This window comes from Xenopus laevis, chromosome 3L (genome assembly GCF_017654675.1).
Source record: "Xenopus laevis strain J_2021 chromosome 3L, Xenopus_laevis_v10.1, whole genome shotgun sequence".
NCBI classification, from domain to species: Eukaryota; Metazoa; Chordata; class Amphibia; order Anura; family Pipidae; genus Xenopus; species Xenopus laevis.
Window position 1 is genome coordinate 116,686,024 of NC_054375.1, and position 27,726 is coordinate 116,713,749.

Here is a 27,726-nt window from a genome sequence, read left to right on the forward strand (position 1 = left end):
TTGGATGTCAATGATATTCAGATACTTACTTTAGCCTTAGTGAGAGCATTCCTTTCTTTTCAGAGTATTAATACATAATCCAAAAATAGTACAAGAAAATTGTTTTCTGGAACTTTCAGGGTCACACTTTTACTTATTAATAATAAAAGACTTATTGAGTCCAGATATCCCAGGCCTGATTTGGAAGCTTTTTTACATATAGTATTTTAAGGGTTAATAACCCAAAGCACAACTATCAGGGACATTGTATGATTCAGATATGTAAATATTTTTTTACAAATATTGGAAAATGAGAATACAGGTATGGGATAGCATTCTGAATAGTGATGGGTGACTTTATTCGGCAGGCATGGATTTGCAGCAAATTTCTGGATTTCGCGGATGTTATATGTCTTCGCAAAACTGCAGCGAAAACTTGAAGTGGGAAAATTTGCTGTGACAAAAAAATTGTTGCTCGTCAAAATTGCTGCATGTCAAAATTACTCACACGCCCATTGACTTTAATGCATTTGGACAAAAGAGTTGCGTGTGTAAAAAATTGTAGCGTGCATCAAAATTATTCGGCCGCCCATTGACTTTAATCCATTTGGACAAAAGAATCACGTGTATAAAAATTGTTGCTCGTGTCAAAATTGACTTGACAAAAATTTCGCTGTTTTGCAAATTTTTTCACAGTTTCCCGTATTTCTCGGTGAAGCAAAACAGGACAGATTTGACCCATCACTAATTCTGAATTACAGGAAGGTCCAAAAGACTACATTTTAATAAAATAATTCAACTTTAAAAAACTAAAAATGTATTTCCTTTTTCTCTGTAATAATAAAACAGTACCTTATACTTGATCACAGCTAAGATTAATCATTATAGGAGGCAAAGCAATCCTATTGGGTTTACTTAATGTTTAATTTACTTTTTAGTAGACTTAAGGTATGGAGATCCAAATTATGCAGGAAACCCCTTATCTGGAAAACCCCAGGTCTCGAGCATTCTACATAACAGGTCCAATAAGTATAATGTGTTGTATACAGTCATAATCCCATTTTTGGGGAGCTAAATGTCTCCTGAGACCTGACTCTCTTTTGTTTTGAATACAAGGCTGTTAATATAAAGTTGTTTTTCTCTTTGCTATTATGATAGCCTATACTTTTTTGGAAACACTTTCGTGTAGATGTTGGTAATTTGCTTACATTCAACCACAGGTGCATTAATGAGGATGGTTTTCTTGTTGGACAATCAGGCTGGGCTGAAAGTGGCACTACTGTATATTCAGTTATGAGTGCCAGTCAAGTGCTGCCATCTGAGAAAACCAGTTCTGCATAGATCATGTGAGTAGTGATGAGCAAATTTTTTCTCGAGCCATGGATTTTCAGCAAAAGTCTGCCTGAAAAACTGCGACAAAAAATTTGCGGCAAAAAAATTCACCGTAACAAAACGGTTGCCGAGGCAAAAATGTGGTTGAGACAAAAAAGCCATAAGAAAAAATGCCCATTTAATGCATCTGGTCAAAAAAGTCCCCATAAGAAAAGGGCCCATTGGCTTTAATGCATCTGGACAAAAAAAAGTTGCAGAGACAAAAAAAAGTTGCCACAAGAAAAAACTCCCATTGACTTTAATGCATTTGGAGCGAGAAAAGTTGTTTCTTCAGAAATTTTTAGTGGTTTCGCTAATTTTTTGGCAAAGTGAAATGGGATAGATTTACTCATCACTACATGTGAAAGCATTATTGTGGTTTGTTTTTACTGGAACCAAAGGCCTCAGCGCTAACAATAAAAAAGCCCCTTATTCTTATTTCTCCTCCATCAAACTTTACCGCCTGCATTATGCATTTGTGCAGGTTCCTCTGGCATCCATCAAGCTTGTCCATAAAACTGCCGGATGGAAATGTCTTTACACCCCTCTACTTGACACTTTGCGTTATATATAGAAGTTAGGCTTTTCTGCTACCACTACTAAAACCTCATGCTCTTGATGAATAATCAAACAATTTGTAACTCAATATGGGTTCTCATAGAGGACATATGATGGATATCAGTAAACTTTTGACCAAAAATACTCCATATGTAATCAAAGGCCCAAAGTTTACCCAGGTGCAATAACCAATAGCGAACAATACTATGTTTACTTTTAAACAAGTGACCAGTGGTAATGAGTGAAATCCGGGCATTTTGCTTTGGCAGGAGTCAAAATTCGCGATTTGCGCCCATCACTACCATTGACTTTAATGCATTTGGACAAAATAATCGTGTCAAAATTGACGTGCGTCTTGCTAATTGGCTGCTACAGGTAACTAAATATGTTACAAATGTTGAGCCTTTTACTACCCCTAAAATGACTAGATATATCTTTTTGTACACATCCTTCACTTATATAGAATATAAAACATAGCTGGGGGCTGCAACAAGAAGGTATTTCCCATTTCTGCTTGTGTCTCCAAGGAATGAATTATGGACCTCATACACGATGATATAAGAACAAATAAAGTTCTAGCTTATGTATCAGTCATAGTTTCAGTAACTGTGTTTTATGGTTCAGTGAATTTTCCCGCTCATTACCATAATAACTTGGCAACTTCTTTCCACTCTATCGTAAAGGATATAAACAGTCTTGTTATATGGAGCAATAAGGGGAAGAGTTATGCAATAGCATAGCCACTGAATACAGAAAGCCATATACTGTGCATTTCCATATTTTTAATTACATCTATGATTATAAATTGTCAGTTTAGAGTAACATGCTAGTTAATACATCAAACAGTAACATTCACTTTTGGCATTTTCAGTAATGTTTCATAATATGATTTACTTAAAGGTCAATCCACATTCATCTATCATTGCTTTTATACTTTGCCTCACATACCAGCATTTTATATTGCATTTATTTATATAAAAATAACCCCTATAAACATGATATTTATTTGTTCGAATTCTAGTCATTCAGCATGTACAAAACAGGAACACCCAGGGATACCAGGTACAAAGAAGCTCTTTACTTACATATTTCTTCCTTGCACCTGTGTGAGCTGCACCCAGTACAAGGCACAGAACACATATGCTCTGTGTATAGGCTCTAAAGGGATTGGGTGGGGGTTGTGGGGGCACCCTAGTTATGTAGTTTTGCTAATTTAGAAAGCAATTTAATAAGATAGTAGTTTTCAGTACACTCATCTTGAGATGAGTAGTTTGCTTGAAAAAATATAAATGGCAACGTAACTTCTTGCAGATCCAATGAGTTTGTTACTTTGGGTCATTTCTCTTAGGGGCCGATTTACTAACATCCAGATTTCTTTTTTTTTTTTTAAAAAACTCTTAAAATAATATAACTTTTAGGGGATTATTTATTAAAGGTTGAGTTGAATTTTACCCAACAAATTTGAGTTTTTCATTTAAAACTCAAATTTTTAGGTTAAAAAAAACCTTGAATTTTAGAGATTTATTATACCCCAAACCTTGAAATAGCTCAAATCCAAAAATAATCCAGCTAAAATCTGTTGAGGTCATGTAGAAGTCAATGAAAGCGTTTCCTTCAGTCATTTAAAGATGTTTGTAGCCTTCATGATGTTTGCCTTTTTTTTTTGATAGGATTCATTTGAAAACTCTATTAATTTCAGCGATTCGAGTTTTTTCTGCCAAAAGACTCAATAAAATTTAGGTTTTTTTACCCCAAATTCACTCATTCCAGTTTTTTCCATTCAAGTTTTTTCTTAAAGGGATACTGTCATGGGAAAAATTTTTTTTTTCAAAATGAATCAGTTAATAGTGCTTCTCCAGCAGAATTCTGCACTGAAATCCATTTCTCGAAAGAGCAAACAGATTTTTTTATATTCAGTTTTGAAATCTGACATGGGTCAATTTCCCAGCTGCCCCATGTCATGTGACTTGTGCCTGCACTTTAGGAGAGAAATGCATTCTGGCAGGCTGCTGTTTTTCCTTCTCAATGTAACTGAATGTGTCTCAGTGGGACATGGGTTTTTACTATTGAGTGCTGTTCTTAGATCTACCAGGTAGCTGTTATCTTGTGTTAGGGAGCTGTTATCTGGTTACCTTCCCATTGTTCTTTTGTTTGGCTGCTGGGGGGGGTGAAAGGTAGGGGGGTGATATCACTCCAATTTGCAGTACAGCAGTAAAGAGTGATTGAAGTTTATCAGAGCATAAGTCACATGACCAGGGGCAACTGGGAAATTGACAATATGTCTAGCCCCATGTCAGATTTAAAAATTGAATATAAAAAAAAATCTGTTTGCTCTTTTGAGAAATGGATTTCAGTGCAGAATTCTGCTGGAGCAGCACTATTAACTGATTCATTTTGAAAAAAAAATTTTTTTTCCCATGACAGTATCCCTTTAAATAAAAAAAAAACAGTAGAGTTGGGAGTTCAAGTGTAAAAACCACAAAAAAACTCTAACACAAAACTTCTGCAGATGAAAGCATTAGAGGTCCAATAGAGATCAATGGGAGTTGTGCTGATCCTAATGGATCTTTTTTAACCATTTAGACTTTTAGAGGTTTTCAGATTTTTTGTGGTAGTAATTGTTGAAATCAAAGTTTTAGAGGTTTTAGAGATATTCATATTTTGTAAGCGCATCATTAGCGCAGTTTTTTTTTCTGTTCGTTCTTTTTATATTTAAGTCTTTTAATAAAGTTCATGGCAGTTGTGGTTTTAGAGAACTGGAGTTTAATTGTGGTTTTAAAAAGCTCTAATACCACTGAAATTTGACCTTTAATAAATGGGCCTCCCCGTTAGTACTGTATGTATATTTCCTGGCCCTTCACTTACTATTTATAGTTTGAAAACCAACAGGGTATGAGATCTAATATACCTATTCTCCATCTGTTCTTCTTTCAGGAGTCTTCCCATTGTTTTCCCAGCTTAGTGTCATACTTTTCTATCTCTGAATGAAGAATGTAAGCTTTATATTAAAGATGCTAAAAACCCTGTAGTTTGCTCTTTTACATTAGGAATGGTCAAATACCTTCCAAAAATCAGCTCTGAGACATATCTGTCATATTATCTGATATTTGCATGTATCTTGTTTGGCATATACAAATGTCAAAAAGCTATACGAATGCCTATGCTAGTTCTCTGTTTTAGAAAAAAAAATATTGAAATTAGATGTGAAAAATGAATTAACTTTTCACATTAAGGGGCAGATTCACTAAGGGTCGAATTTCGAAGTTAAAAATACTTCGAAATTCGACCCTCGAATTGAAATCCTTCGACTTCGAATATCGAAGTCGAAGGATTTAGCGCTAAACGTTCGTTCGATCGATCGAAGGATTTTAATCCAACGATCGAAGGAAAATCCTTCGATCAAAAAAAGTTTAGCAAGCCTATGGGGACCTTCCCCATAGGCTAACATTGACTTCGGTAGGTTTTATCTGCCGAAGTAGGGGGTCGAAGTTTTTTTTAAAGGGAAAGTACTTCGACTACCGAATGGTCGAATAGTCGAACGATTTTTCGTTCGATTCGTTCGAATTCGAACGAATTTAACCAATTCGATGGTCGAAGTACCCAAAAAAATACTTCGAAATTCGAATTTTTTTCATTCGAATCCTTCACTCGAGCTTAGTGAATCGGCCCCTAACAGTTAGAGGTTTCTTGCTATTTTTAACAGTACAAAAGAGAGACAGTGGTGGATGTGTATTGATATGTGCCAATGATGTGCTTTGTGACTTCTTTATGTAAATATTAGCTTTGTAAATGTTAAATGTATGTGTATATATATATATATATATATATATATATATATATATATATATATATATATATATATATATACATATATATTATTTTCTTTTTTTAATTATTTAAAGATTTGTTCCTACCCTATATTCAGACAACTGGGACACCTCAAATCTATTGCAGATGTGCTTACCAAGGCCATAGAATAAGCACAACATGAATGTTGTCACTCAGCTCCGGCTGCTTTTACCATGTGCTTTGATCTCTGTGTTCTTTTTTAATGTACATTAATGCTTGACCTTGGAAGGTGACTATTTTAATGCATTCTGTAAACGCCCTATTAATTGATTCTTAGCTGGTAAAATAAACAGCAGCAGAGATATAACTTAACTTTGAAACACTATATTCTGAAATACATTCCTTCTGCAGCAACCACTCTTCCTGTGGATCTATGTATTTTCTTTTTCCCTTTTCATTTCTTTTCTTATTGTTTAAAATTTTTTGAATTCAATCATCAGTGAATTGGAACAGGTCCAAAGCACGTACAGAAACACATGGTGCAGCTAGAAATGTTTGTCAGTTGCAGAAAGGGACTATGAAGAACTTTAAGGAAATGTTACTCAAAGTACTAAATATGATGACAGATTTAAGAAACCTTTTTCTTAATAATATGCTTTTTCAATTTTTTTTAAACATAGACAAAACAATATTATCATTTACTGAACTGACAGATAAGTGGGGGCTATAAGTTGAGTTAGACTACTTAAAATACTTTACAAGTAAAAAAAATTACATTACATATCCCCATCAGATTTGTTTTGCCCTTAATATGGATTTATGCTGCTTAGTTACCATCAAGTGCAAGGTATTGTTTTATTATCACATAGAAAAACCAGATCATTTTACAAAATATGGATTATTTGATGAAAATAGATTTTGAGAGAAATGGCCTTCCTGTAATTTGGACTTGATAAGGGGACTCCTCAATTGACCCTTCACCAGCTCATTGAATCCCATTGTTACATACATTAATGAAACACCAAGAGACAGAAATGGGGTAAAATGGCCACAGCATTAATTCACATTTTATTAAATGAATAGCCTTGCCAGTCTAACCCAAGGCAATATTCTAAAGCCAGAATTCCATAAGAGATAGCTACTATGCTATGCTCAGCACTATGTCACTATACCCACCACTGAGCATTAGGCTGCCTCTACCTACACAGACTCTCCCACCACGAGAGAAGTTCAGCAGCCCTGCTGTCGGTCCTGAATCTGCAGTGTCCTGTTGATAGGAAATCCAAGCAGGCTGTCACTAGCACAAGCAGTAGTAGCGTCTGTATCAATCAACCCACCTTGCAGTCACAGGAGAGAACCTCCTTTCTTCCTTTTTCAATTTCCTGTGCAGTTCGCTGGCAAAGTCCTACCACTTCTGTGACAAATAAAACTTAAAAAACATTACCAAATATCCACTGTTTTGATCCAGAGACAGCTAAAAAAAACCAGCCCATAACCAATTATGCCTCAAGAGGTAAAAATGTCCTTCCTCACCCCAATGGAGATTGGGAACATTCCCTGGATAAAGCTTTAACTTGATTGAATGCAATGCTCACTCTCATGTTTATACTGTATAAAGATACAGAAACCACAATAAAACAGTGCATTCAGGAAAACATCCACATCTAGTTATTAATAGATAATATGAAAACATAAAGAACAAAAACTCCTACAATTTTTGCAAAAAAAGGAGGGCGGGTGGACTGTTTCTACCTGCTCAGAAGATAAGGAAGTGACCTGCTTTTTCCCCTGACATCACATCCCTCTCTTTCTCCACCCCCAGCCCAGCTTTCCCCTGCCTTAACTCATTCCTTCTCACTCAGTTACAGCTGCATTTGATTCTGCCAATCTCTGAACATAAATCAGAATAATCTAGCTGCTGCTCATTCGGATCCCGTGTCATGCAGCCCCTGTGTTTATATCTCCAGCACTTTTACCTTATTCCTCAAATACATGTAATAATAATTAGTCTATAAACTGTGTGTACATATATATTGTTGATCCACAGCACAGTACAGACAAGTGTTAAACATAGTCATGGTCAAGGCAAGCAAGGAGTCAGGACAGGCAGCAAACAATTACAGTCAGGATCACACGAAAGTCAAAAACCAGAAGATTAAGAAACTAAGAACAAAGCTTAGACAAGAACTGTATAAAACAGAGCCAGCTTGAGCAATGAAAATGGGGATTTTATTTTTAAATTTGGCTCCAGAAGTGCAGCACATGCATTCAGATACGGTGGTGCACGTCAAGCATATGCACATTCCAACGGCTTGTGCAAGCACAACTCCAAGGACCAGGGCGCCAGTCTTTTTTGGGAACATTACATCCTGAAAGATTCAGTCATTTGGGCTTCTAATTTGATGATGTCACTGACATATGGTGGATATTACTATGTAATCGAAAGCAATACCTTGATAACATATCCAATCAAATATCAATTATTAGTCTACTATTCTTATCACTCCTAAAATACTAATATACATTCCAGTGTCTTCTGCTTTGGTGAATCAGGGGCCAGTATCTTGAGAATGCAAAAAGTCTTAAATTTTATTTAAAATCCATGAATAGTTTCATTAATGTGAACTGTTTTAACTTCTTTTCCCAACATGTGTACTTTAAAATTACAGCATAAGGGAACCAATTCATCTCAATTTAATACTGAAAGGATTTTTGCTGCTTCATTCTTATATGCTCAATTGCAGCTAAAAGTGTGGGTGCCCATTTATACTTTCAGAAAATCAAATTATTTGAGTGTCAAGCAGTGTGCATAGCCCTGCTTATCAGTAGTACTTTTATACACCCACCATTGGTGCATTGTAAAATACATGATTTGAAATGGTTGCAAAATATCAATGATAGACTGCACATTTTATTAAATGGGTGCCCACTTTTAAAGTGGAAATCTGAGGAAATCAACAAGCAGGGATATATAGCATGTTATCAATATGTGGTTTTCAGAAGGATGAGCAAGAATTTAGCCTAGAAAAGAACTACCCATAGACTCTAATGTTTATTAAAAAACGGGTCAGATTCATCCATCACTACTAGTCACACATTGCAATATAGGCCATAATTACATGGCCTATATTATATAAATATAAAAGAAGTTATTTGGTGTTTGGCCTTTTGCACTGTTATTTTACTACATACTCCATATCAACATCATTTCCAAAAGACTGGGGGTCATTTATCAATACTGGGCAAATTTGCCCATGGACAGTTACCCATGGCAACCAATCAAATTGCTGCATTCATTGTTCTACTTGCAGCTGGCTTTAAAAAGCTAATCGCTGATTGGTTGCTATAGGTAACTGCCCTTGGGCAAATTTGCCCAGTGTCGATAAATGAGCTGCAGTATGTCACTAGAGCAACATTTTTGTGTTGTAAAAGGCAATTAATGTACTATATGTACTAATGGGCCTGTATATAATGTTCCTTGATTATAATTTAAAGAAGTGATGGGGCAATTTATCCTGGAGGGAAATTATACTTCCACAATTTTTGCTCCAGTTTTTTGTTCCAGTTTAAATTTTTTGTCAGCTTTCACTCTCTTGGACCTACTTACACTGCAGTTCTACAGTTCTCCCAATATATATTTGAATATGCATTCATAGCTTGACAATCTAGGCCTTTCAGGAACATATGGAAATCAGATCACCATGTGCTAGGATGTATTGTGCCTAAGGGAATAAAAACATAGAATTATTAAGCACAGGTCTGTCTCATTAATTTATTAGTTATGTGTCCATATTGTAGATGAAGCTTGGCGTTTTCATTTCACATTCCAGTTCTTTTAACAATGTATTTTACAATTATACATACTGTTAGACATATAACATTGGCAATGTTGATTAATAGAGCATATATTTTTCCTTCTGTTTACAGAAACCTTTCTGGAAATCGACTCACATCCTTATCATGGCAACTCTTTCAAAATCTGGAGCTTGTAGATTTGTAAGTCTGCATGAATAATATTCACTGCTTCAAGTATTTCTCCCCTTTTTGATTTTGTAAATTAATAAAAATGGGCATATTAACCGCTGAATCATTTTATTTAGTAAGGGAAATAAGTTCTTGACTTCTTAAACATAAATAATGTAGGCCTATGTGAATAATAGTGAAGAATTGAAGTAATTATGGTAACAAGTGTTTGCTCTGTTTATATGAAAGGGAAAACATTCATAGAAATAAACATCATGACTTTCAAATGATTACCTTGAACCAGAATTGCTCCATCTGAGATTTTCTATACAGTTTATTTTATTTATATGAATATATATGCTTATAGGGTCTGATTTAATTAAAGCAGTTAATGCATTTGGGAGTTTCTGCATATCAAAATTGCATATTGACGGGAGAATATTGATGTTTTCTTATGACCAAAGCTTTCAACGTTCTTTTAATAAATCATGTCTTTAAATTCTGCAGAGAATATATGTGTATATATATATATAAATATATATATATATATATGTGTGTGTGTGTGTGTGCATAGGACTGCAGCATTGCCCTCAGCACAAATAAATTATGAATATGATTTATTGCAAAAAATATTGGACATTTTTGTTTTAAATAAATGACTTTAATAGTTGCAAAAATGTATTTGTACCTTTCTGCCTAGGCTAGGTGACATTAGTTACTCAGTGACACTATAAGTAAACTCTTTGTACTGACAGACTTTAAAAATAGCTGAAATGTCAAACGCTATAGAATATGAGTTGTAGGCAAATGGTCACTGGAGAAAATCTGATCAGGGTTGCAGCTAGTGATGGGCGAATTTATTCGCCAGGTGCGAATTTGCGGCAAATTTGCGCGATTTGCGAAACGGCCACGAAAAAAAATTAATGGACATCGGCGTTTTTTGGACGCCAGCGCATTTTCCCCAAAAAAACGGACACCAGCATCAAAAAAACGGACACTGACGTCAAAAACGAGATGCCGGCGCCGTTTCGTGAAGTTCGCAAATTTTCCGGTGAAGCATAACGCTGCAAATTCGCCCATCACCAGTTGCAGGAAAGCTAATCTTTGACAACTGATAGGACCATTGACTCACGATACATACAGTATGATATTTCCATAGCCTGGAATACAAATGTAAACAGTGCAGTATTGATCTCCAGTGTTCAAACTAAATATTATTGAAGAAATAAGGTTTTGCACCCGATCCAATTAATCCACTGCTAAGGTGGTAAAGGGTATTGAAAGTCTTAGTTATGAAGAAAGGCTGGTCAAGCAGGAGTTTATGCTAGAGAACAAGTGCTTAAATGGGAGATATTACCATGTATAAATAAATAAGGGTATATATGATAAACAAATGCTTGCTTTACCAGTAGGTCCTTCCAGCAGGATGTGATATAGTGAATAAAGTACCCCCTCTTGTAAAATATAAGGATATTATAAGTTACCGAGGAGTTTCATGACCATATAAAAACACGAGGCCGAAGGCCGAGTGTTTTTATACAGGTCATGGAACTCCGAGGTAACTTCTAATATCCTCATATTTTGCAACTGGGGGTACTTTATTTATTATAAAACACAAATTTCAATGAGTCATGTGACTGAAATGACATCACAACTCACCATTTATAACTGATGACATCAGAACTCACCGTTTATAAGGATATAATTTACAGGATATTCATGGCTTTTGTGTATTATATCTTAATATTCAAAAAGGGTTTTTTACCATGAGAGCTGCAAAGTTTTGAAATGTTCTCCCTGAATTTATTGTACTGGGAGATACATTAGTTGGGCTATGTTAAACAAAAAGAGTTAATGTCCAGCTGAAGCAATAGAGCATGGGCTACATTTGACTCTAACACTTAAGGCCTTCGCTAGGCGGACGTACTGAAAGTCTGCTGTAGTGGAACTACAACTGTCATAGGCTACTGTACACAAAAGTAAAATAAAGGACCCCAGGAGGTTCTTGCAGCAAACAATAAAATAACTTTTATTTGTCAGAGACAAATGATCCACAGGGTTAATACTCACAATCCAAAAAGACAAGGTATTGCAGATGGTAATTATGCCAGGGCAGTCAAGCAGCACAGCACAGCACAATGTGAGCTCATGTGGAAACAGCTTGGATAGTTTAAGGTACACCTTTAAGATGGATACCATCATATGGTATGGTCTGGATCCCATACAGTGGAATGTTCAGGGAGAAATATTCTAAGTAGTGATGGTGAATTTGCGCCGTTTTGCTTCGCCGAAAAATTAGTGCGAAATTTGCGAAACGGCGAAAAACTCGCGAAACGGCGCCGGCGCCCGTTTTTTCGGAATTTTTTTTTTGACGCCGGCGAATTTTTTACGCGAATTTTCACGGGCGTTTTGCGAATTTATTCGCTGGCGGCGAATCGCGCAAATTCACCGCGAATTTGCACCTTGCGAATAAATTCGCCCATCACTAATTCTAAGCCTGATTTCCTATCCAGCTACGGTCCCTTCACTTAAGGCAGACTCAGAGACTAAGGGAAAGCTACTCCCTACTAAAATCCAGGTTGGAGCACAGCCTGATCCTTCTTTTTATCCTCACTGTTTTACTCTGCTAGTGAGTACGATAAAATGATCAGACCTGTCGCTGGCTGGCATTATTCACGGGTCCCTGCTCCCCGGCTTATCACTAGAGGTACAGGTCCCTCAAGGCCAGAATAGCTTTAGTGGGCCTTGGCTCCCTGGAACAGATGCACATGGATCCTCAACCAGAAGCCAAAGAGAAAGACCCACCCCTAACCAGACACTGTGTTATAGTGTGTCAGGAAGTGGTCATAGGCCAGTAGGCCAATAGTATGAATATGTAAATTAGTAACTAGATACATGGGCATCTGCCCAGCAACTAGAGAGATAAAGAAATGTAGAGAGTTAAAGCAATAGAGTCAAACCAACCATATCAACCTATGGGTCCTTACAATAGCTTCAAGAACAGGTTGGATGGCTTTTTAGCAAATGAGAAAATACATAATTATTGAAAATAGCTCTTACTACAAAGTTGTTATAGGAACTAGTCCGATTGCCTTTAAAAAATAGTTTTTGTTTTCCTTCCTCGGAATAAACTAGCAGGCAGGTTTTATATAGACATTAAAGATTGGGCTTGATCAGAACCATTTGTCTGTAAGACGTTAGGAAAAAATGCTGGTTTGTATGGAGCCAATTGCTAATTAAATATTCTGCTTACAAGAACTGCAAGTTTTAGCACATTTATTGGAGAAAACAGAAAAGCAAGTCCAAATTCAGGTAAAGGTCCTTAAAGGAGAACTAAACCATAAAAATGAATATGGCTAAAAATGCCATGTTTTATTAACTGCACAAATTGTACCAGCCTGAAATTTCAGCTTGTCAATAGCAGCAATGATCCAGGATTTCAAACTTGTCGCAGGGGGCCACCATCTTGGAAAGTGTCTGTGACACTCACATGCTCAGTGGGCTCTGAGCAGCTGTTGAGAAGCTAAACTTAAGGGTTGGTTGTCACAAATTATCAATCAGAAAATGAGGTTGGCCTCTAATATAATAATAATCTAACTTCTTACAGACAAATGGTTCTGATCTGTGTCTTGCCCTATAGGGGCTTATGGACCACTATTATTTTTATTAATTATTAATCAAAAGCTGGTAAGTCACCTAGGAAGTCAGAAACTTTCAGTGTGAAAGAAAAAACATATTTTTTAGGGTAACGTAAGCGGCATCATAATCTCACTTGTAAAAGTCAGCAGTGTGCATTGCAGAAAAATGTGTTAAGTCGTGTTTCCTGACAGTTATACATGCAATAGTTGCTCTTCTAAGAGGTACTACTTAAATTTGCATTTCCTTGAAACTTATACACTTTTCATTCCACAGTGGCTAATTCTGAAAACTATATCAGTTTTAAATTACCTAAAAAAAATGGAGTTGACAAGCTTAGCATAATATTGTAGATTTGTTTCCTGTCTGTGAAATATTCATTACATGTCTCACGGCTCTAGGGACATGTATTGAAAAGACAAGCGCTCTAGCCATTGCTTAGCTGTACAATGCAAACCCATCTGTCACTAAGCCAGTTAACTACCTGAAATTTTAGAGATCCCCTGAGAAGCATCTTATAACCTCTTTGAGATATGTAGACCTCTATGACAGGAAAATAAGGGCTGTTGAATACAGCACCCTGAATTATTGATAAAGTGTTGAACACTTATTTCAGAGCATAATTGCATGTTAAATCAATTTCATATTTCACTAGCAGACCCGTCAAGCTGATTTTTTTTAGAAGCTGCCTATGCATTGAACAAACAAGAAAATCCCAGAGTTTATCCTAATAATGAAATTGAACCCCCCATTACATGCTTGCCAATGAGGCTTTTAATTAAACCCATGTTCAAAAAAATACACATAAACTGACACCGGAGAAAGAAGGTGACAAATAACTAATTTTTAGGGTAATTTACTTCAGATATGTCGAAAAAAAGGAAAGTTCCCAGATTACATTTCTTCCGGCTGATTTACGGTTTGATGGTTTCTTTTCCTGCTTACACAACAGTTGTATGACACGGAACCTGATAGATAGAACAGCATTTTATTACATAAAATCAATGGTAAGTGTTGCTATACCAAAGCAATAACCACTTCTGCAGCTGATCAACCCTCGTAGCTTTAATCAATATGACCTCTAAATTATGGAAAAAAAAGCTGGCAAGCTACAATGCCTTTCCAAAGTAACATTAATTCCACATCAGAAGACTTGGAAAGATTGGTCAGGACAGTGGCTCCCGGGGTCTACTCACAGTGATAACAACCTTTAGTGGTGATGACAGTGGTAAAACACCTGAGGAAGAGGCATTAGTGCAGCACACACAAGAAAAGACAAGATAGGCCCCAGAAGTGCAAGGACTGACAAAGCCATTCTGAAGAAGTTAATAGAAGACTTCAAGGCCTAACGTGGGCTGCAGAGCAAAACAGCTGACCCAAGCAACCTTGTGAAACTCAGTTAAGGCTTGAGAGTCAACAGGGAATTATATACTCTAAATTTAAATCTTATTGCAAGTATTTTGAAGCAATTGAAAAAATATGGAAATTATCTTTTTTTTTTTTAATAGTTTTTGAAGATCAGCACTTTTAATTATTTATTAAATAATTTACTTTGGAAAAAACAGCAAATAAAATATTTTCAAATCCTTATTTATAATATCAGTTGCAAACTACAATTAAAAAAAAAACAAAAAAAGGGGAACAAGAAAAAATTATGTTAATTCCAGGAAAATGGAAAATGTTAAGGATTTAAGCACAGTAGTCCATTTTACTTTGATTTGACAGTTGACAGTGTTAATAACAAGGGTTAAGCTTTGCAGCATTAATGTTACACTATGGGGGCATGTGCAAGGCCTCTCTGTCAGTCACATACACAACCTAATGCAATGAGTGATTGGTGCAGGACTGTATAAGGGGCAGACTAATTGGAATTGACCATTTACAGGCAGAATCATGGCAAAAAAATAAGTCTGGTTAGTATTTTAAGCCTCTTTATTTCACTAATAATAACATTCTTTGTGAACATTAGGACAACATTTTTATGTAAAATCTGGGGGAAAAAAATACTTGAAAACAGGGAAATGCACCCATTGAAATGCATTATAAACTGCTGGGACCACAAATAAACAATGTTAAATGAGGGGAAACTTAAAATCAGGGTACTTCAAATCATTTCACTGTATACAGCTCTGAGATATATATTGGCACATTATAAATTAAGGATGCACCGAATCCAGGATTCAGTTCAAGATTTGGCCTTTTTCAGCAGGATTCCAAAAAAAAAATGTGACTTTTTGTCACACAAACAAGGATGTATGCTTTTTTTCTCTTCCCCTCTTTTCCCTAATTTAAATCTGCAAATAAGTGTTTGGATTCTTATCGGTTTTTGGTCTAAGGATTTGGGATTCAGCCGAATCCTAAAAAAAACGTATCATATACATGCATTTATTCATAAAAAATAAAAACGTTAAGGCTGAACAGGACAACAACAAATGAAAAAAAATAGTGATAAGGTACATAAACCCATCTTTGGATATTAACATTAATTAGGGTCCCTTGAAAAAGGGTTGTTTATATTTCTGCTTAACTAATTAGCTGGGTCACATTAAAACAGGTTTACCTAATTTTACCTAGTACAGGTATGGGACCTGTTATCCAGAATGCTCGGGACCTGGGGTTTTCCGGATAATGGATCTTTCCGTAATTTGGGTCTTCATGCCTTAAGTCTACTAGAAATTCTTTAAAACATTAAATAAACCCAATAGGCTGGTTTTGCTTCAAATAAGGATTAATTATATCTTAGTTTGGATCAAGCACAAGGTGCTGTTTTATTATTACAGAGAAAAAGGAAATCATTTTTAAAAATTTGGATTATTTGGATAAAATGGAGTCTATGGGAGACAGCCATTCCGTAATTCGGAGCTTTCTGGATATCGGGTTTCCGGATAAGGGATCCTATACCTGTATGCAATTTTGATCTTAGCCCTAGTTCTGGTTCTAGCAACAAGCATAAAATGAGTCCAACAGCATTGTAGTTTCCATTATTTTTTCATGTATTTAAAAGAACAAAGCAAGAATAGAGTAATAAGCTATCTGTAAGATGCCTTATCTACTTTTTTCATTTCCCTTATGGCTCATCTCTTCCCTTGTTTTAGATTTTGCACCTGTACTAACATTGTGTCTAATTCTCTAGGTAATATGTTCAACAGCAAAACATACACATAAAACTCCCATAGAGTAAGCACAAAACCATTAAGTATTTCTTATATTGGAATAAAAGATGCTGAATTTGTCTTTAGGGATGCCAGTTAATCTACAATAACTTTATTCGTTGACTAAAACACACTCATTAAGCATATGGAGCAAACCAACTTAAGTGTGTTTGATTAGGTTTGGAAAAATGAGAAAACGAGAAAACATACTTATGCATTTGAAAAGAAAAAAAAAACATCAATTTGCTATCATTAGAGAAATGGTTAATTTGGGGAACCAACCATATTGCCATTCCAAAGCGCCCCCCCCCCCCATATAAACACACACATCTCTTTTCATTTAACACATTTCCATCCATCCATCATGTTACATTTACAGTCTCTCTTACATCAACCTTCACACTATGTTTTTTTCGATTCTGTTAATTTTCAAGTTTCACTTGAGGATAACTAGAGAGATTGATGCCATGGTGCACAAGGGAGGCATGATAGAAATGGGAATTTTGCTGTTTAAATTAGGTGTCATAATATTGACGCTCCGTTTCCCTCTGCCATGTGCTTTTTGAACAGAGATATAGACAATGTATCACACTTACGTCGGACATTCATTTTGCATCTGAATCCCATTAGAATGGGGCATAACATTTTCTTTGAGATTCTGAAAATAGCCCTGAATATTTCATATCATTTGGATATTATTATATGGGATCAAGCTACTGTAGCTTACTCTGTTGTTATTACAAATTTTTATTTACTTATTTAAACATCACACTGACATAGTAAGGGTCATTTATGAACACAAGTGCAGTGTGCTTAGTACCATTTTGGATGCAAATTGCCCTGTTTTTACCATAATGTGTTGATTTCTTCATAAATCCAGCATAACTAAAGTTAAAGTTGCCCCCGAATGGATGCAATTGTGCTTGTGCAATCATAATTCACTTAAAACTGCATTCCCATCAGATTCACTGCATGCCCAGTGCACATACAGACACATAGGAGCCAATTCACCAAGCTCAAGTGAAGGATTCGAAGTAAAAAAACGTGGAATTTCGAAGGTTTTTTTGGGCTACTTCGACCTTCGACTACAACTTCGAAGGATTCGAACTAAAAATCGTTTGACTATTCGACCATTCGATAGTCGAAGTACTGTCTCTTTAAGAAAAAACTTTGACCCCCTAGTTCGCCACCTAAAAGCTACCGAACCCAATGTTAGCCTATGGGGAAGGTCCCCATAGGCTTGGCTAAGCCTATGGAGACAATCCTTCGATCGTTGGATTAAAATCCTTCGAATCGTTCGGTTCGAAGGATTTAATCGTTCGATCGATGGATTATTCCTTCGACCTTGCGCAAAATCCTTCGACTTCGATATTCGAAGTCGAAGGATTTTCACTCCCCAGTCGAATATCGAGGGCTAATTAACCCTCGATATTCGACCCTTGATGCATCGGCCCCATAATTTATTGTGCATTCCTTGTTTTGCCATCTTTATTGGATCCTTAGTTTCCTGGATTTCTGGCATGAAATCACTATATACAAATTGATACAAAAAAAGGAACAGCACTCACATGAAAGGTTGCCTTTTATTAAACCACAGACAGTGAATTCAACATTTTATGGGACAACCCCACCAAGTACACGGTCACTGATATTTTCAGGTTTGCTGAACATTAATAGACACAGTAGTGCACCATTCATCAGAAGAGGCAGGACAGACACATTGGCAACCATGTGGAATGTAGGAGCATGCTTAGACACAAGTACATTGAATAATTTCATCAATATGCACTCTCTGTGGTGTCTATTTGAGAGCACCCCTTTTGCGTGTACAAAAATATAAGCAAAGACACCACAATAAATACTCCAGTGACTAAAGTCACACTTTCTACAAAACAAATCCCTTAATGTGTTGTATTCAAGGCAAGTCTTCAGGCTGCTAAATTCTAATTACTTACAATATTAATATAAAGAATATCAAGGCTGGGGTTTCTCTTGGTGTTACTTAGTCTGAGGTCTCTGTTACAAAAATGATGGTGGGAATCTGCAAGAGAAGTTTCTGTATTTCTGTGTATTTGCTCTAGTTGTTATCTACATACTGTAAGCAACAGTTCAGGTCTGAAAACAATAAAAGCAGCATTTCTATTTTATAAGACCTTGTTTAGCAGATCAACAGCTACCTATCTCTGCTGTATAATAAAAGCCCTTCCATAAATAGATTTAGCAGCAAATGCCTTTTCATTTGGAAACATATAAAATCCACACTTGCTGATAATTCTTTAATTTAGATGATTACTATATATATCCCAAATCAGTCAAAAGGGTATCCCCCTCTTCACTGTATGTAGTAAGTGAACTCAGTTCTATCACAATATATCATATGCATATACAAATGTATATTTATTAACAATAAGATTAAAATCAACTCTTAAAACTCCCATTGCAACATTAGGCACTACCTAAGGCAGGGATCCCCAACCTTTTTTACCCATGAGTCACATTCAAATGTAAAAAGAGTTGGGGAGCAACACAAGCCTGAAAAAGTCCCTTGGGTGCCAAATAAGGCATGTGATTGGCTATTTGGTAGCCCATATGTGGACTGGCAGCCTACAGGAGGCTCTACTTGGCACTATACTTAGTTTTTATGGAATTAAAACTTTCTTCCAAGCCTGGAATTCAAAAATAAGCACCTGCTTTGAGGCCACTGAGAGCAACATCCAAGGGGATGGAGAGCAACATGTTGCTCACGAGCTACTGGTTGGGGATCACTGACCTAAGGGATCCACATGTCCTAATACACATAGTTCAATACATTGTTTAAAATGATGTAGATCATTGTACCTAATATCATCCCAATAAATTGGTAGACGTGGTTACATAAAATATTATAGGGGTCATTTAACACTCACAGAGTAAGTCCAAGCAAACCTTTTTCACCCTGCTGCAGATGAGCTCTTACAAATGCGGGCCTTCGTATTTCCAAAATAGAATGCAATGACCCACACTTGAACAAAGTTCTGACCGTGTTCTGCAGTTCTGTAGATGTGGAGTGACTGGAAAAAGGCACCTTTCTGCCATGCACTTTGCACCTCATGCTCGAGTACAGGTATGCCCTGCTTACTGAATAAGTACTATTGTGCACAATTCTTGCTCTAGTATCAGTAGATGAGACCCCATATGTAGCACACCCTTTTTCGGGGTGCATGAGACTTGCTGCCAGTGTACCCTGAACCCTTTGCTGCCAGTGTACCCTGGCAACTCCCAGCAAGATGCAATATTACCTGAAGCATTTCGTATGTGGATTCCTGGTTGATAGCTGAACACAGGTCACCCAACTTTAATAACTGCAGCCAGATGTTTCTAAATAAACTTCTTTATTTATGATGGGCAGAATCACTTGGAATTGGCAGTTCTCTGACAGTATTACAAATGCACAATACTTTCAGCTCATGTTTGAAGCTCATACACCTTATGATATTCCTGATAGATTTTTTTAAAAGGGGGTAATACAATCTTCCTTGGTGATCCTTTCCCCAGCACAGGGGACCAAGAGGTGATATCTTGCTCCCTGGCAGCTTCCTCTGCTGCTGAGCTCACTCTCCTGTGGTGTCTTGCCCTACTGCACTTTCCTGCTCATGAGTTCACCCACTTGTGTCCCTATACTATCGGCCTTATCACAATTAACCCCACTACCCTTCTCATTGGAGCAAAGAGCTGCTCAGCTAACTTCCCTGAGCCTACCTTTCACTCCTAGAGTGACTATAACCATAAATTCAGTGTAAACTAAGCTTCTAATTAGGCCGGGCACCATGCCTAGACCCAGTTCTATAACCACCTCCATGTGAGGTGGAATTAAGTAGACCTGAGCACATGTGTGCTCTCCCTTTTATATTCTCAAATACTGTCACCTAATGGGCAAATACTGAATTGGTATGACATCAGCTTTACCCTGGAAAGAGAAATAATCACCCAGGGCATACTGTGGACCACCTTAGGTGTCCAAACTAATGGGGAAACTGTCTGAAAGAAATTTGTCTAACCCTCAGGGTCTCTGAACAGTCTGCACTATCCACTGAAATAAACAAAAAATTAGCTATGCAACAAGTGTATACTATTTGTCTAAATTAAGAAGAATGAGACGGTTACCATTGCAAGAGAACAAAATCTGATTTATTCTTTAATAATCAAAAAAATAAATAAGTAAAACAGTAGCCTTAATCAGAGTTTCCCAAGTGTAGGTGTCGGCTCACATGAAATTTAATTTCAAAGTATTAATCTTTTTCCTCCTTTTCATTAATTTGCATATGCTTCCCTAGGATTCCATTCACATAGACAAATATATACCGACTGGTGCTTGGTTCCTTTTGAGAAGGTTTTGTCACATACCACTATGCAAACATATTGTTCAGTAGAAGAATTTTTTTATAGAACATAACATAACCTCATTCTTTTCAATGGTAAAAACCCCCCACAGCTTTCTAACTGATTCTCCTCATTTCCCAAGGGCTGCCTCCATATGCTATAGAAGACAAGCACATTTTATTGTACAAGACTTTTAAATAACATTTTAAACAGAAATACATGTGACATTCTGCATTTACTCGTCAGCCTTCTGTATTTCTTATGCAGCTGATTCCCCATCATCCTTGTTCTCTTTTTGCTGGTTGGTTACGGCCCTTTTTCCAGCTCAGTGACAATAGAATGTAAAGTTCCTTCTGGATGGATTAATCAAATGTCATTTCATGTTTATGAAACTCGGTCATCATTTCCTGGGTTGCATTTGTTTTTTAAAGTATATGTTTATAGATAATTCCCACTGCATTGCTATATGCCAGCCATGTTTGTTTAGTTTTGCTTCTAGGTGCCATGTAGGTCTACAAAATCTAATCTTACTAAAGGGTTAAAGTAATATTCTTTAATGATGTTTGGACTCAAGATAAATATCCCAATTTCCAGCTTTTTGTCTTATTCACCACTTACAGTAGAACCTGTTTAACAATCAGATTCTCGTATAGTGCTAACAAAACAGAGTCACACATGCTATAAATACCTGCAGCTCACACATGCATCTCAACTACTGACGTACTTCGCAGTGTGGTTGGGATCTCACTCATAAGGTGTTTTAAGGTGGGGTTGTGCTGGTACTGCATAAGTACAGTACGGAAGAGCAAAATATGGGTTTCCCCTCCAGATATTGCCTGTGGTGTAGGTTGTTATGGTTTCAAGCTAAATGATATCTACAGTACATAAACAGATTAGAGCAAAAATATATATTTCATAGTACAGGTATGGGATCCGTTATCCAGAGACCCATTATTCAGAAAACTCTGGAAAGGCTATCTCACATTGACTCCATTTTATCCAAATAATCCAAAATTTAAAAATGACTTCCTTTTTCTCTGTAATAATAAAACAATACCTTGTAATTAGGGATGTCGCGGACTGTTCGCCGGCGAACTTGTTCGCGCGAACATCGGCTGTTCGCGTCCGCCGCAAGTTCGCGAACGTCGCGCGACGTTCGCCAATAGGCGTTCGCGTCAAAATCGTTCGACCATTCGACCATTCGATCGCTAAAATCGAACGATTTTCGTTCGATTCGAACGAAAATCGTTAGATCGAACGATTAAAATCCTTCGATCGTTCGAATCGAACGATTTTCGGATGTTCGAAGTTCGCGAACTGTTCGCAAATTTTGCCGGTGTTCGCGAACACATTATCGGCGGTTCGCTACATCCCTACTTGTAATTGATCCCAACTAAGATATAATTAATCCATATTGGAATCAAAACCAGCCTATTGGGTTTATTTAAAGTTTACATGATTTTCTAGTAGACTTTAGGTATTTAGATCTAAATTACGTAAAGATCCATTATCTGGAAAACCCCAGGTCCTGAGCATTCTGGATAATAGGTCCCATACCTGTACCATATATACTGTAATAGTTATCATTAGCACACAGGTGCTAATTTACAGCATTACCAAGATGTGGGCTTGTGTCTAAGCTCAGTGCAGTAATATTATAGTAGTCACACCATGGAGCACATTTTGGTATCTTATGTGTGGCTGCTTTACACATAACATCCATACTAGAAACAGGTGGAAATCTCAGTGAATCAATTAGTATAATTAACCTGATTGGAGGTGTCCACAAAACAATACTATGTACTAATAAACCAAACAAAAAAAAAGGGACTTCTCCTCCAATACTAGGCTCCCATAGATTGGGATAAAGTATGTAACCATATGAGAAAGTTATTTAAGATAAAAGGCAATGTTTATTAACCACCACGCCAAAAGCAATTAAAAACATTTAAAACATACTAAAGTAGCAGCGCTGCATGGGGTGTAGGGATCCCTACCGTCTAAATATCCAAATTTTGTGGGGCTCCGGGATATCAATGTCGTAACAAAATATATTTGTATGAAATGGCTCGTCAGCCTTTATACATATGCCTAGGCTCAGTGTCTGCATGGAGTGAGGTGGGATTCCGCTGTGCATGTGGTGACCTGTGGTACGCAAGCAATCCGTTTGGAAAACACAGTACGATCCGTGTAGAGAGTGTGACAAGACCCGGTGTAAGGATAACAGAACACTGCATATGGTCTGTATGAACAATTTTTTTTGGGTTTGAATGACAACCGGGACCTCAGGACCGCTGCTTGGCATTTATTGGTGACTATTGCAAGTTTGCAACTGCCCAAGCGGCTATTATAATTAGTCGCTCCTGTCACTCAAATTGGGCGCTGTACAGCAGTCAACTGGGTCCATACCAGAATCCCGACCCTTTACACACCGGTTCCGCTCTTGGTCCATACCTATAGGACCCACGGCTTTTGTCTATACCTAAGCACAGGATTCACCCACTTCATTCACTGGAATAATTACAAATAGACTTGCGCACACCTGTCCCCTTGATTACCGGACTCCAGGACTTACAGGGTTACATATCGTATGTATAAAGGCTGACGAGCCATTTCATACAAATATATTTTGTTACGACATTGATATCCCGGAGCCCCACAAAATTTGGATATTTAGACGGTAGGGATCCCTACACCCCATGCAGCGCTGCTACTTTAGTATGTTTTAAATGTTTTTAATTGCTTTTGGCGTGGTGGTTAATAAACATTGCCTTTTATCTTAAATAACTTTCTCATATGGTTACATACTTTATCCCAATCTATGGGAGCCTAGTATTGGAGGAGAAGTCCCTTTTTTTTTTTGTTTGGTTTATTAGCTGCTTTACACATGCTTCATCTGCCTACAACAACTAACCATGCCCTATATAAAGTATTTTTCCCAGTTTACTCTAGACCAGGGGTCCCCAACCTTTTTTACCCATGAGTCACATTCAAATGTAACATAAGTTGGGGAGCAACAAAAGAATTAAAAAAATTGGGGTGTCAAATAAGAGCTGTGCTATTTGGTAGCACCCATTCATACTGGCAGCCTAGAGGTAGTTCTATTTGGCAGTACAACTTGTTTCTATGCAACCAGGAGTTTGTGGAAGGGGGAGCCCTCCCTCCCTTCCTCAGGATCCAGACAAAGAGAGGGAGTGCTTTCCTTTAACTGGCAGAATAAATGTGGCAAGCTCCCCAGCTAAAATTCTTTGGAAGTCTTCATTTCCTACTATATGTGCATTTCTGGATGTCGCCATACATATAGGGGACCAAGCACGACAGGAATATATTTAAGGGTCAGTGCAGTTGTACAGTCTGATTTTGTGCAACATAAACCTGTCTTTAAACAAGGAATTCAAAAATAAGCACCTGATTTAAGGCCACTGGGAGCAACATGTTGTGAGCCACTGGTTGGAGATTACTGCTCCTGACATACACATACGGTACATACTTTCAATCTCCACAAAAATAGGTACAAATTATCAAATTATCTGTACCTTCTCTCTAACTACAAAAATGTGGTGACAGAATTGTCTACAGTTAAGGGATGAAGCTATGCAGACTGGACATTTGTTGTGCATTCCTCCCCTTAACAAAATAAAATAAATCAAGGTATAGTGTTATGAATCTCAAATAAAAGAAAGTTTAATGTACATAATAGCGATGAGCGTAAAATTTCGGCATGTGCAGATTCGCTGTGAACTTCCGTGTTTCGCTTGTGATGAAAATTTTTGTGAAACTGCGTAAACAATTTGCCTTGGGGCTCATTTCACTTTGTGCAACAAAACAACAATGGCATGCAACAAAAAAAGACGTTCAACAAACACATACGTAATTTTATCCTTTCCCTCTTCTTCCACATCAACCAAAGGGATCTGAGCCGTCCCACCGCCTATATAAGGACATACACATAAATATATGTTTTATTCATTTTAATGTGGGAAACATAAACCCTAATGTAATTTGCTACAAAAATGACGCACAAATAAAAGGTTTGCAAATTTTTTGCCATTTCGCTGATTTTTCGCTAAAGCAAAACGGGACAGATTTCCTCATCACTACACATTATTTATGAACATTTACAATTACCAAAATTTTACATTTATAGTGAGTTTTTTTTACATTTATAGTGAGTTATTCAATATGTAGATTATGTTATATTATTTGTGTGCTGTTGAAAGGTTTAATAAATAGGTAATTCCCAGTAGATGATGCAAAATACCCTGCCATGCATTAAGCTCCTCTTTATGATGCAGAATTCCTGGTTATACAAGTTAACATTAACTTCACTTATTATTATTAAGTTAACATTTTTTATTTGTATTATTTATTATGTGAGCAGGCCCTTGGGTATTAATGAAAAATTGTAGCATGCACATTTATAAACTATCTGAAATAACAGTTATCAGAATTAACATCTTTAATAGCTGTGACACTATATAGAAGATCAAAATTCTAATCTATATCTATGCACCTGTTCCGAATTTCTGCTCCTCTGAGATGTAAAAGAACGACTTTGAGGCCACTCATGTCAAATGCATTATATATTTGCCAATTTCATAGTTTAAATAAATTATTTACCACCAATGGATTTGGCTTTTTGTCAGCTCATGTCAATTATTTTAATCTTGTAGGGAGTGTTAAACAGTTTTGAAAAGTCCAAAAAGCAAATTCTCATCATCCTTATTCTTGTTGGTGCAACAATCACAAGCAATATGTCTACTACTTAATTTTCCCTTGGCCTTTCTGTATTATATTTTTCAAAATGTGGTTTTTAGTGTGAATGCAGATAATGTTGCCATATCAGTCTCCAGTTAAGGTGGTTGCCATAGTTAAGTGCTTGGAGGGCCTCTTTTGTGCAAAGTAATATTATGCATCTTGGCAATATTGCAGTGTGTTGTTTGGGGTAACTATGGAGTACACCTCTACTTATCACATCCTATCCTGATACAGAACATTAGAGTCAGGTACCTTCTTTTACTTAGCAGTTATTTTCCTTACATGTGTGACTGCAGACATTTCAAGCTTTTCTGTTTTATTATCATCCCCTAAATAATTATTTTTAGATAAGATGAAAAAAAAGCTCAGACTATCTGTTAATACCAGCTAAGGTAACTTTTTGGAAACTATTTTACAACCTCAAAGTATCTACATTAAGTTTGAGAAGCGTTTTCTTCCCAACCATCCTCGGAGGTTAATGTTAATCATCATATACAACAGTAAGTGAGAAAAATAATGCATTAAGGTGGCCATACACGGGCAGATTAAAGCTGCCGATATCGGTCATGTGCTTATCTGCCCATGTGTGGGGGCTCCCGACGGGTCCTCTCGATCGATATCAGGCCAAAAATTGGCCAGATATCAATCGGTCAAGTTTGATTGACCTTCGGGACCAATTTGTAGTATTGTAATCCAATCGTTCGGCCCCAGAGCGGGTTAAGATCCGATTATTTGACGACCTTGCCAAACGAACGGATCTTATAGTGTATGGTCACCTTTACTTAGTCTAAACATCTGCTCTCTGGAAACAAATGAAGAAAAATACATTATATGAAGCTAAAAATGTATATGCAGGTTGGCTCTATAGTCTCTAGAAGTACCAAATGTTTTCTAATATGATGTAACCAGCTTTAGATGTTATTCAACCTCAGCAAATTATTCTAAACAGAGCTATAGTAAGAGGGGTTACATTTTTAGGGGGGTATTTATTAAAGGACGAGTTGTGTTTTTCCCAAAAAATATTTGAAGGTAGTTTTCAGTAAAAACTCACATTTTCAGGTTAAAAAAAAACTTGAATCTTTTTGCTTTTTAAAAAACAAAACAAAAAAAAACTCGAAATTTTCGAGATTTATTATGCCCAGAAGCTGTAAATAGTTTGATTTCGAAAATACTCCAGCTAAAACCTGTCGTGGTCATATAGCGGTCATGTAGTCAATTGCAGAGGTCCCTTCAACCATTTGAAGATGTTTTTTGCCTTCATAATTTTCGAGTTTTTTACAATGGTTTGCGCTCGAAAACTCAATAAATTCGAACGATTTGAGTTTTTTTTCGACAAAATTCGAGTATTCGGGTTTTTCTTCCTGAATGCACTGATTCGAGTTGTGAGTTTATTCGAGGTATAAAAATCCTCACAAACCTCACAAACTCAACCTTCAAAAATAACCCCCTAATGCTTTGAAAGGGTAGGATATGCAGCAAGCTCATATTTTAACTCATCCCAAAACTAAGATTCTGGTCATGCAGAAACTTTTACAGATCGTTATCTTAATACTGAAGTTTATAGTCCTACATGTTCCTTCTTATGGTTTATCTATATCCTTTGTCCATGCGGACTGGTTTGCCTTGAGCACTATTCCAGTTGTTAAAGATAAATATTCTCAAAAAAACGCATCCCTTCCGATAAACATAACCCAAAATAGGAATGTGGTATGGTGCATAAATAAATAATCAAGCTAATGTATAAATAATCTATAGTATACAAAATGCAGCAGGTTTGTGGTGTTAAATGGATCCAGGCGGAAGATAATTTGTGCTTAACCCTCCCATGTGTCTTTCGATCAAGACAAGTTACATCATTTGCACTAATGCAGGTTGTTAGTAAATTTAGCTCTTAAACACACGGGCCTTCCATTATTCATGCAGTCTTCATTAATTATCAACAGAAATGTAAGACAGCATTATATCCACTTTATTGAGTACCATCAGTCAGAGTTAAAGCACTTGCCTCATGTAGTTTTACTACTGGTAAGGACGTAGAGATGAGCCACCCTGATAAACCATGCAGCTATGAAACACAAGAACATTACTCAGTTATAATAAATCTGCCTTTAGCTTCACTTGTGCTTAAAGGGGAGGTTTCTCCACACAATTTACAAGTAAA

At 36.7% G+C, this 27,726-nt stretch overlaps 1 protein-coding gene across 5 annotated transcripts in view; it reads left to right on the plus strand.

Annotated features, from left to right (window-relative positions):
- The window catches only part of LOC108711464 (NT-3 growth factor receptor), a 364,980-nt gene that overhangs the window by 150,971 nt on the left and 186,283 nt on the right, over positions 1–27,726 (plus strand). For all 5 annotated transcript variants that reach the window (XM_018253223.2, XM_041586854.1, XM_041586853.1 and 2 more), the window contains exon 5: positions 9,625–9,693. In XM_018253223.2, the coding sequence (XP_018108712.1) occupies positions 9,625–9,693 (69 nt within the window). The remainder of the gene's footprint in view (positions 1–9,624; positions 9,694–27,726) is intronic.